General features: G+C 37.9%; 2 protein-coding genes across 2 annotated transcripts in view; one reads left to right on the forward strand and one right to left on the reverse strand.

Moving 5' to 3' along the window:
- LOC110161757 (rho GTPase-activating protein 8) lies at positions 1-5,403 on the forward strand. The gene is made up of 13 exons (XM_020926577.2): positions 1-79; positions 954-998; positions 2,161-2,286; positions 2,369-2,456; positions 2,529-2,660; positions 2,805-2,891; positions 2,960-3,058; positions 3,139-3,249; positions 3,329-3,402; positions 3,499-3,576; positions 3,658-3,786; positions 4,006-4,109; positions 4,187-5,403. Exons 2-13 carry the CDS (start codon positions 956-958, stop codon positions 4,382-4,384), a joined length of 1,269 nt encoding a protein of 422 aa, XP_020782236.1. The 5' UTR covers positions 1-79; positions 954-955; the 3' UTR covers positions 4,385-5,403.
- Positions 5,404-6,118: 715 nt separating this feature from the next.
- phf21b (PHD finger protein 21B) overlaps positions 6,119-13,605 on the reverse strand; it is a 39,978-nt gene continuing 32,491 nt past the window's right edge. The window contains exons 4-14 of the mRNA XM_055153805.1: positions 10,510-10,602; positions 9,867-10,235; positions 9,650-9,778; positions 9,523-9,574; positions 9,325-9,401; positions 9,193-9,247; positions 8,973-8,995; positions 8,671-8,829; positions 8,424-8,490; positions 8,248-8,351; positions 6,119-8,155 (exon numbers count right to left, since the gene is read on the reverse strand). Of these exons, the coding sequence (XP_055009780.1) occupies positions 7,907-8,155; positions 8,248-8,351; positions 8,424-8,490; positions 8,671-8,829; positions 8,973-8,995; positions 9,193-9,247; positions 9,325-9,401; positions 9,523-9,574; positions 9,650-9,778; positions 9,867-10,235; positions 10,510-10,602 (1,377 nt within the window). The 3' untranslated portion in view covers positions 6,119-7,906. The remainder of the gene's footprint in view (positions 8,156-8,247; positions 8,352-8,423; positions 8,491-8,670; positions 8,830-8,972; positions 8,996-9,192; positions 9,248-9,324; positions 9,402-9,522; positions 9,575-9,649; positions 9,779-9,866; positions 10,236-10,509; positions 10,603-13,605) is intronic.

Below are 13,605 nucleotides of genomic sequence, written 5' to 3' on the forward strand. Positions count from 1 at the left end.
CGCTGTAGGTGCTCATGTCAACCATTGGTAGTCTAGTTGAGGAAGTCAACTTTTGTACCTGAAAAGCAGAGTGCTACAGGTGAGTGTAAATTATTAATAGTTTACACGGTCTTATCGTGTTAGTACCTCTTTATGTTTAACACGAGCGTTTTTTTTTATGAAACTTTCCCAGTTGATCGCTTAATATCTTCGTGGTCGACTTGAAATGAGCGCATATAACTCGACTAACATCATAAAAATCTAATATGGCTTCTTGTATCATTCTCACTTTACTATAAATAAAGATAACTGTATATTTGGTTTGCTTATTTGGAAAGAGTCAATAGTCAGTTTTCTTTCGTTATATATTTTTGTATTAGCTCACATCAAACTGTATGCTGTTTATCTGCTTGAAAAGGAACAATATTTGAAATAATGATAATTGTATTTAAATCTAATGATAATCCCACACAGATAGGAAAAATACTTAAACTGAATTGATGAATTTAGTTACAGAATACTGAATACCTGCATTAAAATGTATTTTGTAACTGTATTGGACTGTATTCTGAATACTTAGAATACTTCTACATCAAGTTGCATTTAAAATATAGTGTAAAAACGTAACATAGTATTAATAACAGCTCTATATTTGTTTCACTGTTTTTAAAAAATTTCCTATTCCTAACTGGAGATGGAAACATCACACATGCACCCATCACAGGAGCAGAATTGTTTATTTTTCTCACAGATTTTAAGAAATTAAGCATGATTATTAAATGCTGTAATATATTATTTTGATTTTAGAAAAGTAACTGTATTCTGAATGCCACCAAATGAAAAAGTAACTGTACTGGAATACAGTACAGGAATACAGTTAGTCAAAATTAGTGTTCAGAATACGTATTCTTTGTACATGTATACAGTTACTAACCAACACTGTAATCCCATATGGTGTTTTGTGTTTGAAACAGAAATGACATCACTCATCCCGGACCTGGAGCAGCTGGCAGAGATAGGTAAGTTTATGGCATGCACCTACTCTATTGTCATTGTGGACAGAATGAAGAAACAATAACTTAAACACTAAAATATGTCTATAACGGCACTTAGCCTTATTCTGATGTTGTGGGTTTGTAGAGCTTTAGTTTATTTTCTGGTCTAAATTGAGCCTTTTGTGCACCCCAGTTTCCTCCCTGTTATCAGAAATGGTGTGTTACAGAAACTCCCCACTGGGCAACAGAATAAACTTCCACAGGACAGGCTTGTCTGCATCAGCGTTTCCTTTACGCTGCATCAAACATCAAAACCAAAGCAGACACAGCCATGATTCAGGGGAAATGGCTTTTACTTTTATTTTCACAACCTGAAGTCAAATAAAATACATTTATTTAAATTTTAATGCCTTAAATTATAGTGTATATGTAGTTTCATGTTTTCTGCACTATTCGTATTATAGAAGGAGGAAAAATCACAAGCACTCACCACAACAGATGTGTTAGATTTATACTGACTAATGCTCTTCAGTTTGAAGCCTTACTTGCATGATGCAGCAGTGTATTCCCTTTTGATTCACTGTGTAAGTAATTGATTTCTTAAGAGACCATGTTCACAAGCTATAGTCTTTCTTTAAATCTTTATACACTCAAATGGGATCCTTAAAAATACATTCTAAGTTGTTTTCAAACCACTCCAAACCAAATGTTCAAAACTGTAAACTGCCCACTAGGGGGCACAAGATTTGCTATAGTAGTACATAGGTTTTCAAACATGCCACATACCACCAAAATCTTTAGCCTTCTGAGTACCACCCGACTTAAACTGGGTCTATAATGGGACTATATCAGGGCTAAACCAGGTCTAAAACAAGTCTAAAACATATGCTATAGAAGTTTTAAACAAGGATCTACTCAAAAGAGAAGAAAATTGATTCACTCTAAAGTGAGTATTAACATTTGTCCAGGGTTGGTTCTGGTTTGGGCCATGTTTATGACCTAAATCAAATTTGGTCTGGTCCCGTTCTAGTTCTGGTTTAGTCCTGGTAGTTTTGGTTATGCCCCAGGTTTCGTTCAACACTAGAACCGAAGGAGTATCATGTACCATCAATACAGTTTGAAATACCACTGTGGTGAAAAGCCATGATGAAATAACTTTACTTGAACTTGTTGTTTTTCTGTTCAGAGCTTCAACGGGAGGATGAAGAGGATCCAGTGTCCAGCACAGATGGTCCTCCCAGCAGCAGATGCAGCGTTGACCTCTCTCACCCGTACTATGACATCGCCCGTCATGGGATCATTCAGGTCTCTGGTCAGTGACTTGTAGCTCACAGAAAATAGTTAATAGTGTTTAGCAGTTAAATGAAATAAAGCATACATATTTCTGTTTCCAGGAGATGACAAATATGGAAGGAAGTTAATTGTCTTTAGTAGTTGCTGTCTGCCTCCGTCTCATCAGCTGGATCACCACAGACTTTTACAGTACTACAATTAAGTACATCAATAAACCTTTTAAAAGTAAATGTGCCTAAAGTGTACTGTTTTCCACTGTAGATACCTGAAGTACACACTGGATCAATATGTAGAGATGGACTATATCCTGGTGTATTTTCATTATGGCCTGAGAAGCACCAACAAACCCTCTCTGAAGTGGTTAAGACAAACCTACAATGAGTTTGACAGGAAGTAAGTTTTTATTTTGTGATTTTTTATTTTTTTTTAGATCAAAGATAATTCTTAAAACTGCTTCAATGCACATTTTATGGACTTAATATTAACATTTTGGCATTCTGTTATATTTTCCATGATTCATTTAATCAATATTTTCAGATACAAGAAAAACTTGAAGGCCCTTTATGTGGTCCACCCGACAAACTTTATCAGAATAGTGTGGAATCTGTTCAAGCCTCTAATCAGGTATGCAAACCCTTTACATTTTGAAGCTGAAAATTGCATTACTATTTTTGTTTTGTTTTTTCCCCCAGTCACAAGTTTGGAAAGAAGCTTACATACGTGAATTACCTGGCTGAGTTGAAAGATTATTTGAACTATGAGCAGCTAATAATCCCTACTGATGTGATTAAGTAGGTTACATGACTATTTTTAAAAGGAAATACGTGCACATGGCTTGTTTCTGATACTTCTGCTGTGCATATTATAACAGACATGATGAGAAGTTACGTGCAGCTCAGAAAGATGGACCACCCTCTTCAGTGAAACAGCCCCCTCCTCGCCCCCCTCTGCCCACGCAGCAGTTTGGTGTCAGTCTGCAGTAGTAAGTCTTTGCTTCCTGTTATTTACTATAACCACTGTGATCTTCTTTTATGAATATACACTGTATGTTTTTTTTCCAGTTTACGAGAGAAGAATGCAGGGGCAATAATCCCACTAGTGATGGTCCAGACTATCACATACTTGAAAGAGAAAGGTGACTGTTCATAATAATAGTGACAAGTGCCATAGGAAATGCATTGTATTGTATAGTTTTGTTTTTTTAATTAGTTTCTTTTTTTTTCAAAATAAGGTTTAAAGACAGAGGGGATCTTCAGACGCTCTGCTCGTGTTCAACTGATAAAAGACATTCAGAAACTCTATAATCTGGGTATATAAACATTTCCTAAAGACCTAAAGGAAACGGGGAAAGTCTAAAATAATACTGATAGTTATTATGTCATTGTTCCAGGTAAACTTGTAAACTTTGAGCAGTACGGTGACGTCCATGTTCCTGCTGTCATCTTAAAAACATTTATCCGAGAGCTGCCTGAACCATTGCTCACTTTCAGAGTCTACAATCAAGTGCTGGATCTAATGAGTGAGTTTCAGTTGTTCTTTTATGTAATTTATTATTGAAATTTTTTTAAATTAAAACAAATGTATGATGTGCGCACTGTTTACTAAGTATATACTGTCCAAACACTATTATTTCAAATTTGTAATACTCACAATTTCATTTTAATTTTGGAATATTTGTTTAACAAATTTTAAAATGTCCATTAAATTACAGTATCTGTTGTTTTGTCTTGTTTTGTAGAAGTTGAAAGCTGCCTTCGTGTGACTCGATGTAAACAGATAATTGAGAGTCTTCCTGAATATAATTTTATTGTAGCCAAATACCTGCTGTATTTTCTCCACATGGTACATCTCCACTTGTTGCCTCTCATTTCTATTTTCATCTCTTTTATATCACTATATTTGAATCTGGTCTGGTATAGGTGTCTCAGGAGAGCATCAGTAACAAGATGAGCCCTTCTAATCTGGCGTGTGTCTTTGGGGTGAACCTGGTCTGGCCTCGGCACAGCTCTGTATCTCTCACTGCTCTGACGCCCATCAACATCTTCACTGAGATCCTCGTGGAACACTGCCACACGGTGTTCAACTCGCGCCACTGCCTCAATGAGGTACTGCCCTGAACTAGAGGCTTATACAGAGACACATCATTGGTGCTGAAGCTCTGGTACTTGGAAGAGGGGAGTGAAAAGTTGTGTTTGAAGAGGCACCCCCTGATAATTTTCCCCCAGCAACAGGGCTGTTTATTAGGTCAATTAAAGTTTGACTTTATAACTTTTCTGGTGAAAGGTCTGCCACCTTGATTCCATGGAGAGAGGTATTTTTGAGAGATACAAACCTGTAGTTGAATAAATGCAAGATTTTAATGACATATTGTGGAACATGCCAAAACTATCTCCTTAGAGACTAACACGCAGACCCTCCACCATTAAAGTTACATAGTGTACCTTTTAATACATCTACTGAATTTAAAGCAATATTCACAATGAATATGTGAAAAATATTACTATACTGTGAGCTGTCTTTTATGCATATTAGAAAGTAATCAAACTGTAAACACTACTTCTTATTTTAACACTGGATCATATTTTTTGTCACTTAGCACTTTTATATGCATAGTTTGTCTGCTGTTATTAAACTTTAACCACACTGACTGATATAACGCTTGTTACAATTACAAAAATAACTCAAAATAGCTAGTCTCTTTTAGATAGTATGATGTATTGAAATAAAATAAAGTGGACTGAACCAGTTGCTCTTTAAACCTGTTTATTATTATTGATTCATTTTTTAAGAACTTGGTACAAAATTGATACTACTCTTTACCATTTATCAACTTCCATTGATCAACTTTCAATGCATCATAAAGAAGAAAAAACTACATTGGCATATGTAAGACAAACACTTTCCTATACACACTATCCACTGGACGGTTCCCTTAATGACAAAGAAAAAAACTTACTACTTTAACAGCCAAAAGACACTTTAAATTCCATCCAAACCTCTTTGTGTTGTCTTATTATGGCAAAGTAATACATCAGACATTGCAAGCTAGAAGTCAGAATGCAGAATAGGCAAATCCATAAAAAAATCCTCAATGTTCTTGCTTCATTTTTTGCTTGATAAAAGAATATAAAATGTTCTACGTCTTTTTTATCTTATTTGTTCAAATGTTGTGTTGTGTATTAAAATATATCTGTTTAAGCACTGCACAGTTTCTCCCGGAGAAGATTGATAGAAACGAATGAAGAGGAGGTTTTGGGGATTTGATGGGTGGACAAAGATATGATCCATCTTATGTTATTCTCACACCTGGGTTCACAGGTGGGACATTTGATATGCATCACATGGTACATTCTGACAGCTTTTTAACCCAAAAAATGATAATGATACTGTTTGTTTAAAGGCAAGTCGGGTGCAGTGTTAATGCATATGTCTATCCGGCAGATATATAGAGCCCTACTGTTTTGTACATAAATAAAAACAGTGTGCTTAGGTACAGCAGTGTCATAGAGATTGACGATCCACAAATAGTATAAGGTGATTTTAACTTGGAAATCAAGGTCAAATAAATGTAATAGCTTGATATTGCAGTGTTACAAGTTAATACAACAATGAATAAGGCATGTTTGTAATTTTTGTTGTTCTGATGGGGTGTCTACTAAAGTTGTTTATACCTTGTACTTTTATACCTAACAAAGAATATTTTTATGTCAACATTGACTTAAATAAATGTCTTTGTAATATAGGCAAATCTTGTGTACCAGAACTTCACCTGTTGATGATATGTTGAGTTTTAATACAGAAAATAACATTTAAAAGCTGCCCAACATTTTTTGATCACATGCTCATGTTAAAATAAATGTTTATTACTACCTAGATAATGTGCACAGAGTTGTATTAACAGCATCTAAATACGTAATATGTTCATTTAGCCACTTTGCTTGATTTTGATTCATTTTTGCAGCTGCTAATTGAAAAAGTACATATTATAAAGGTGTTTAGAGGGTTTTAATAATATTGCTTGTTGCGTATACCACTCTATTTTTTCTCACTCATTTTAAAGCCTTTGATCAAGAGTCTTGCAAGCTGCACATTGGACAAAAATACATCAAATGAATAATGTAAACAAAAAATTAATTACATCTAGTGATTTCCCTCCCATAAAGGCATTTTCTGAACTTAAAAAATGTCTTTGTATGTTTGTGCATTTGTCTCATACATCTGGTGTAGCTATAAAATCAAATACAAATCACAAAAAATGCTGCTGGACTAAGGAAGACTAGCAAGACGTGGATGAGAAGGAGACAAAGTCGGCCCCTGGTTTAAACTTTGAGACAAACCAGGAAGTGACCGTCTCTGCCACGTGCATCCATCAAAAGCCAAAGATCGCAGTTAAACAAGTTTGTCACATTTTGATTCACGTTTATAAAAGAATCAAAGGCAAACCGCTGCATTACGGGTTTGCACTTGAGGCAGTGTTGATCTGTAACAAGCATGTCACTGTTAACTCTCAAAAAACACAAGTAAAAAATTTATTGAATAGAAAATGCAGGGAACGAAAAAGCACAGTATGTATTATTGTACGATGACTCCAGTAAACAAAGGTTTTTGGCATATTTGATACTGGTTTAAGGACATCTGTTTGATGTGTTTGTGATGAGTTGAAAAAGGTTATGTTAATCCCTGCTGGTGAATGCTCCTTTCTCTGCACAAACAATAGGAATTTGGCATTATGACAAAGATCTTAAGAGTCAGGCTATAAATCTATACATTAAACGGGGTGGTATTATGATAAATAATACCAAATAAATAATGTATATTTGTATCATTGGTTAAACATAGACAGTAAATGAGTTAGTGTTAAATACAGTACCCAAATACTTTGACTGGTAAAGTCTGTATATGTATGTTGCTCTACTTTTTAATTTCTTCGCCAATACTTCTTATTAGCGTTTATGTTTCTTTTCAAGCAAGTGGCCCAATAGGGACCCTATGACTTTGATGTATCTCCAGAAAAATCACTGAAACAAATCCTGATGACAATGTTTTAAAACATGTACAGTGATCGCCTTGAATACTTCAAACATTTGTATCAATAGGCAAGCATGAAAATGCTAACATTTTCACTAGAAATGCTAATTTATGTAGTCTTCTCTTAAATACTTTTCTTTAACTATATTTAACACTGAAAAAGTTATTTATCTGTTTTGTTTGAAGGCTCATATGCATTTATAAACATAATGAAATCCTGAACTTGTATGGCAAAAACCTTCATAGGAGAATGAGAACATCTACTTGAATATAGCACTGTACAGTCGTTCATTGCTCCTTTGTTTCTGGCACTATAACTAACTCTACAGTTCTCTCTCACTATATTCAACAGTAACAGTAATTAGACCTGTGTTTTAAAAAAGGGACATATCTTTAGGCCGCACAGAAGCCTTTCTAGATTTCTGCTGCAGCATTCAAATCTATCTTCTGATATTAATTACATTAAGGCCAAGAACATTAATAAATACAAAATAACTTAAAAAAGAAATCTCATAAGCACTGTAGGTGACTGTTTTAAAAAATACTTCAAATCCAAGCTCTTGTCAGTTTTTGTCGCTTTTTTTCATCAGGACAAAGCTCCTCAGGAGGGGCTAGTTGTTGTCCTGGCTCTGAGCATGGCTCTTCTGGGTAGGTGTGGCCAAAGGGCTGGTCATGGCGGTGCTGGTGGGTTTCATCCAGGCCTGGGACAGCAGTGAGGCTCCAAGGGTGGTGGTGGTTGTCATGGTGACCTGGATGACCTGGTCGCGCTGGATGAGTCTGAGGAGAGACTTGATGCGGTCCAGAGAAGCGCGAGTGTCCCTCTGCTGCTCAAGCAACCGCTCCCTCGTGTCCATGCATTTCTGTAACACAAACAGGTTGTAATGGCATAGAGTTATGACAAAATGTGGTCAAAACACTGTGATTTCAGACTGTTCTTGACAAGGGGTCCTACCTCGAGGGTTTTATTGAGCTTCTTGTCTTCCTCCTCCAGATGAGCACACTCTTTCTTCAGCTCATTGTTCCTCCTCAGCAGCCGCCTCTTCTCCTCCTGCCTCACTGCAAGTGCATAAATACAGTGTGAACACTAATGTCCCTGTGAGACATATTTTATTAGCACACATTACTCACCAGTTTTGTGTGTAACGTACGACTGGACAAAGTTTTGTGGCCACGATAAGTTTTCTTTGTTCAGTACCTGTGGTAAAGACACATATGACATTTTTCTATTCTACAGCTTTAAGCACTGTATTATAGATTTAACCCACTGTTGTAATTCGGAAACTAGCTTTTGGTCAGTAACATTATAGAAGAAAATACATTTTAAACTGTAATCTATGTTGGTTAATAAACAAGCAAAGCAACTATAACCAGATACCTTCTTTTGGCACTTGGGGCAGTACCAGGGGCCTCTGGGAGGGGTTTTGAGTGGAGGGTGGAGACAGTTGGGGTGAAAAACTCTGGGGCAGTTATGGCAGGGCTGCACCTCACCATCTTCTTTACAGACAGCACAAAGTTCATCATGCTCCAAGTCATCCTGCAATGCAAACAACAACAATAAATAAACACAATAAGATGTTTATGTTTCTGGTATTTCAGTGGTTTTATAAACATTGACATAAAACACTTGGGTTTGTCGTATTTGGTAGTAGTCATGTTTTTGCTAGTAATGTGACGTACCTTCCAGCAGAAGTCCTCGGAGTCTAGGTGTGGATGGAAGCGAAGCACAGGTTAGTCACAGACACATGGATTAAATCCGTGCAACAGATACAGTGTATACACGTTAGCATTAGTTATTTTAGGGGGTTGACATAAATTCAAACAAATACAGGGACAATGGTTACACAAAGATAACAAGAAGACAATGCCACAATTAATATTGTTACTGCTCCTGTTTTACCTCGTGCCGTCAGGTAGAGAGAGCTGTTCAGGTAATGGGATGCCAGGCGCTTACGCTGTAATTATATGAAGTTCAGAATTAGATCATTGCAGAAGTTTGGCTCACTAAAGTGAAGGACAAAGTTTATCTAACCTCTGGTTCAAACAAGCCACTGTATGCTGGGTTTGCTGTGCTTCGTCTCTTCCTCTCTTGCCTCTTCAGTTGGATTTCTGCAAAACAATTCATGGAGAAGATGAATATACAAATGACATATTACAGTATATACATGAACAAATACATATTTCAAATTAAGATGTTTATAAAAAATTCAGTTAAATCTAATAAAATTACCTTCCAGATGGTCTGTGGTAACAAGGCCGAGGGCCACCATGAAAGCAACTTTCTGTAAAACAAGTTTATTCATACATTTATCCAATGTAATGACTTTACTGCAATAACAGCACAGAATAATTCTTACTTCTGGATCCTCGTCTTTCTTTGTGGAGGGGGATTTAGGGGAGGGCACATCATGCTGTGAGGAAAACTCAGTTTGGCCTCCAGGGGACCCCTCACTGCTGTTGGGCACCTGTGACTGGATTATTATGACCTGGTAGAGCAAAAATATACCAAAACAAAGGTAATTACTTTTTTACCATACTATCTATAGGTTTTCCTAATCCATCATAGTAGCATGCCTTGTTTTCAGTGCTGAAGATCAGTGGCTGCACTTTGACAGTCTCGCTGATGCCTGACACTCCGTTGGTGGCAGCAGGAGATGCAGCAATGATGGCGTACGCTACACCAGGACCTGCTGAAGCATGCTGCACAGGATTGCTGGACTCCAGTGTCCCAGTGAGGCAGTGGACAGTGGGCCGAGGGGGGGAGGTGGCCCCCTGCCTCTCTGGCTGTTGGTCTGGGCTCAGCGTGCTATTGGCGGTGGGGAGAGTGGGGCCCTGGCTCCTGGGGCTGACCACTGCAGTGGCCTTCTGCAGGCTGATAGGCTGGAGCTCCTGGCAGGGACCACTGTGAGGAAGGCTGTCTGGGATCTGGGTCTTTGGCCTGACCTGTAGCAACCCACATGTATCATCAGAATCATCACAAACTACAGCTACCATTCACAGTATGATTGAGTTATAACATAATAGTTAGAGAAATCATGCTGATTCACATCCAACCTCACCACAATCATTTTTGTTACATGTAGTATACAAGCACAGCACAGTTCCTTTTTACATGTGCTGCCACCTCGTGTATGACACAGCTGTTTACAGGGTCAAAACAGATTTGTAATTCATCACTGAGTAAAACCATTACAAAATAGAGAAAAGTTATATTTACCTGAGGTAACACTGTGGCGGCTTGTCCTGCCAGCCGATGCAAAGAGCTGACTTGAGGCACCTTGATAGGCACAGCAGTGAGGGTCCCCAACATCTGCACGCAAACAGTTGTCATAGTTACCACAAGCAAATGTTACTCACAACTGCACATGTGTGTAAAGATTACAGTCAATATCTATTTACAGAAAAGATGGCTTCTAATATAACAGTACATTTATGTAAACTAATTATAAATTATACAGACACAATTAAATGCATAATTATGTGTTATTTTGCAATATTTATTCCATGATATAGATGAAATGATTCTTCAGACAGAATATGGTAATCTATATAAAGACGACTTTAATCAGTGATTTCCCATTTCCTCATCCTGCTCCGACTGTAAATACAGCCCCGGGAGCTCAACTGTTTACACTCTAAACTTGGTGTCTGTGTTTAAGAGCTCATCTCATTAAAGGATCGCTCTGCCACAGAATGCTGCACTTTCTCCTCTTGTTAGTCACACACATTCCGCTCTCCCATTGTTCCTCGGCATTAAGTGGGGAAAGAGCAGCAGCCTAACAAGGACCACAGCATCTGTCTGAATAAATATGGGGCAGCATGTTGTTAAGAAGCAGCGACCTCGAAGCTGTGGACACAAATAACTATGTAATTCACAGGTCTTCACTTTAATTTATAGTTAAACAAATAGTTTAACTGAGAGGTTCTCAAAATTTTCACACCAAGTACCACCTAAGATCCATACCATTTTGGTCCATACCTCCAAAAACATGATTTGGCTTGTTTAGAAGTGGCTCATAAGACCCAAATATATGCAATTTGTGCACACATCTTTGGCACTTCCTGTTTCCTGCTTGATTCCAAGAAAAGGGAGAAAATAGGAAACTTTTCACCTTCTCCCCCTCCCCCTCCTCTCCTCGTTCTTGCTCAGTGAAAATTTCTTCCTTGCTTTGTATTGTGCTGCAGAACAGGCTGCACAGTGAGGAGGGGGAGGAGGCAGCCAAGGCCTGTTCCTATGGCAACTGCAGAGATGAAAATTCTTGCAGTGCAAGGCTTTCATTTTCGTAATTGTTGCCTCTTTTCTCCAAAGCTAAGCACCTTCATGGAGGGGGGCTGCTCCCCTTTCTCTGAGCACAACCTTGGAAGAGACGTTTTCTGTTTTTGAAATAATTTCCTTTTCTCAGAGCTGAGTGGAGCGTAGCTAAGACAGATGACAGTCAGTAGTAAAGGCTGGCAGCCCACCTCCATCCTCATAAGTCTATAAAGCAGCACCCATAAATCAGTTTGTCACTGTGTCATCCAGGGGGGACTCAAACAGAGCAACCTGAGGTTCACATGTCCAACTAAACATTTATATCTACGACTAAAACTGCTACAGTTGACCCAACCCAAGTGCTATGAAGTAAAACCAGTTTAAACTACACTGTTACCTGCACATTACGTACGCATCAAAGTACTGTAAAGTTAATTATAAGTATAAAAGGTCAAATGGAGAGAAGGTTTAATGAGGACATACACATAAGATGTCAATGTGGGAACAACAACATCTGTCAGAGAAATGTTGTAGATGTTGTGCATTTATCTATAGTGTACAATAAACTTATAAATGATAATACATTATGTTATGTTACTTCCAGCATGCTAGAGAGGAACAAACATCAGCCAAGACCATGTAGTTCAGACTGAAGTCGTCAGAGGGCGCTGTCTTGAGTTTACTTTGCTCTACATAAACATGTAAATGTTTCTGTTGAGTTCAATATCATATGGAAAAGAACAACTATACACAATTGAAATTATCCAATTATTGCCCTACAGTGAATATCTTTATTGATTAACTGAATTTTGGCTTGTGCCAAGTCCACCCTCTCTAAAACTATAGCTCTCTCAATACAGCCCATGTCAATGTTCAAGGCAAATGCCTACACTGTATTCAAAGTAAATAGTACTTATTAAATGAGGTTAAACTTCAGATGTACAGTATTTCATGGCTGCCTCACACAGAGGGAACAAGGAGTCACTTGAAGGAATGTACTTGATCAGGACTTTGATGCCCTTGAATGATGAGAAAGATCACAAAAAAAGATATTAAGCACAACAATGATCCACTAAATTCCATAATCCTTTGATCCATTTTAACATGTATCATTACATTACATTTCCTGTCTAGGTTTGGGATAAGTGACTAAGTGAAATGTGGCAGTGGATTGGGAGACATAATGAAAGCCCTCCTGAGTTGACTGAAACAATGTGGCTCTAAAGTGTGCACTCATGCAGTGCAGCAATCCCATTACATCTCATTATTGATCTTCAAATTAGTGGCCAGGTGGTCTGTGGGACACCCCTCCTCTTCAATGAACAATGCAGCCTTGCTGTTTGCTCTCTGATTGGCTGGAGCATTATACAACTGTGGATGGTGTGGAGGTACCTTTAAATTGTGTATTATAGGTGCACAAAACACAAAGATGTCTGCTCTGACCCATCACCTCATGTGTCTAGGTCTGGGAACCAGTACCTGAACAGTACTTTTGATAACTTATTTTGTACAAATCATGAACAAGAATAACAAATTGTGTTCATAAATTGCATTTAGAATTTCTTTGATGAAAAACTGTAGTTTTAATTATTCATTTGTGATCACACTGCTTAGCAACTTTCTGTAGTGTTCTCCCAGCACTCACCAGGTAAAACTAATGATCAGAATAAAAAAATATTATTATTTTTTATTTTTATTTTTTTCAACACTGTACTCATACCTTAAAACTTCACCCTGTTCTGTGAGACCAGCCAAAGGCACAACACAATTATTATGAATTCATTCTCAAACATATCAGTATGCAATCTTGAGATACTGCACTTCGATGACAGACAGGTGATGGACAGACAGTGGGGCTAATAGACAGTGTGATGATAAAAGTGGAGCCTGAGGCCTAAGGCCTGGCCTCTCTCTCTCTCTCTCTCTGAGGGGCTGTGCAATTACTGCAGGAGTGTGAGGCTGCCAGGCCCAGCCCAGCCTGCTCCTGCTGTGGTGCTGAATACAGAGTGGAGCTACTGCACTGTGCCATGAATCCTAACAGGCTTCTTTAACAAGCACAGT

The sequence above is a fragment of the Boleophthalmus pectinirostris genome, unplaced genomic scaffold, assembly GCF_026225935.1.
Source record: "Boleophthalmus pectinirostris isolate CB_2022bp ecotype Guang Dong unplaced genomic scaffold, ASM2622593v1 HiC_scaffold_18, whole genome shotgun sequence".
Lineage (NCBI taxonomy): Eukaryota > Metazoa > Chordata > Actinopteri > Gobiiformes > Gobiidae > Boleophthalmus > Boleophthalmus pectinirostris.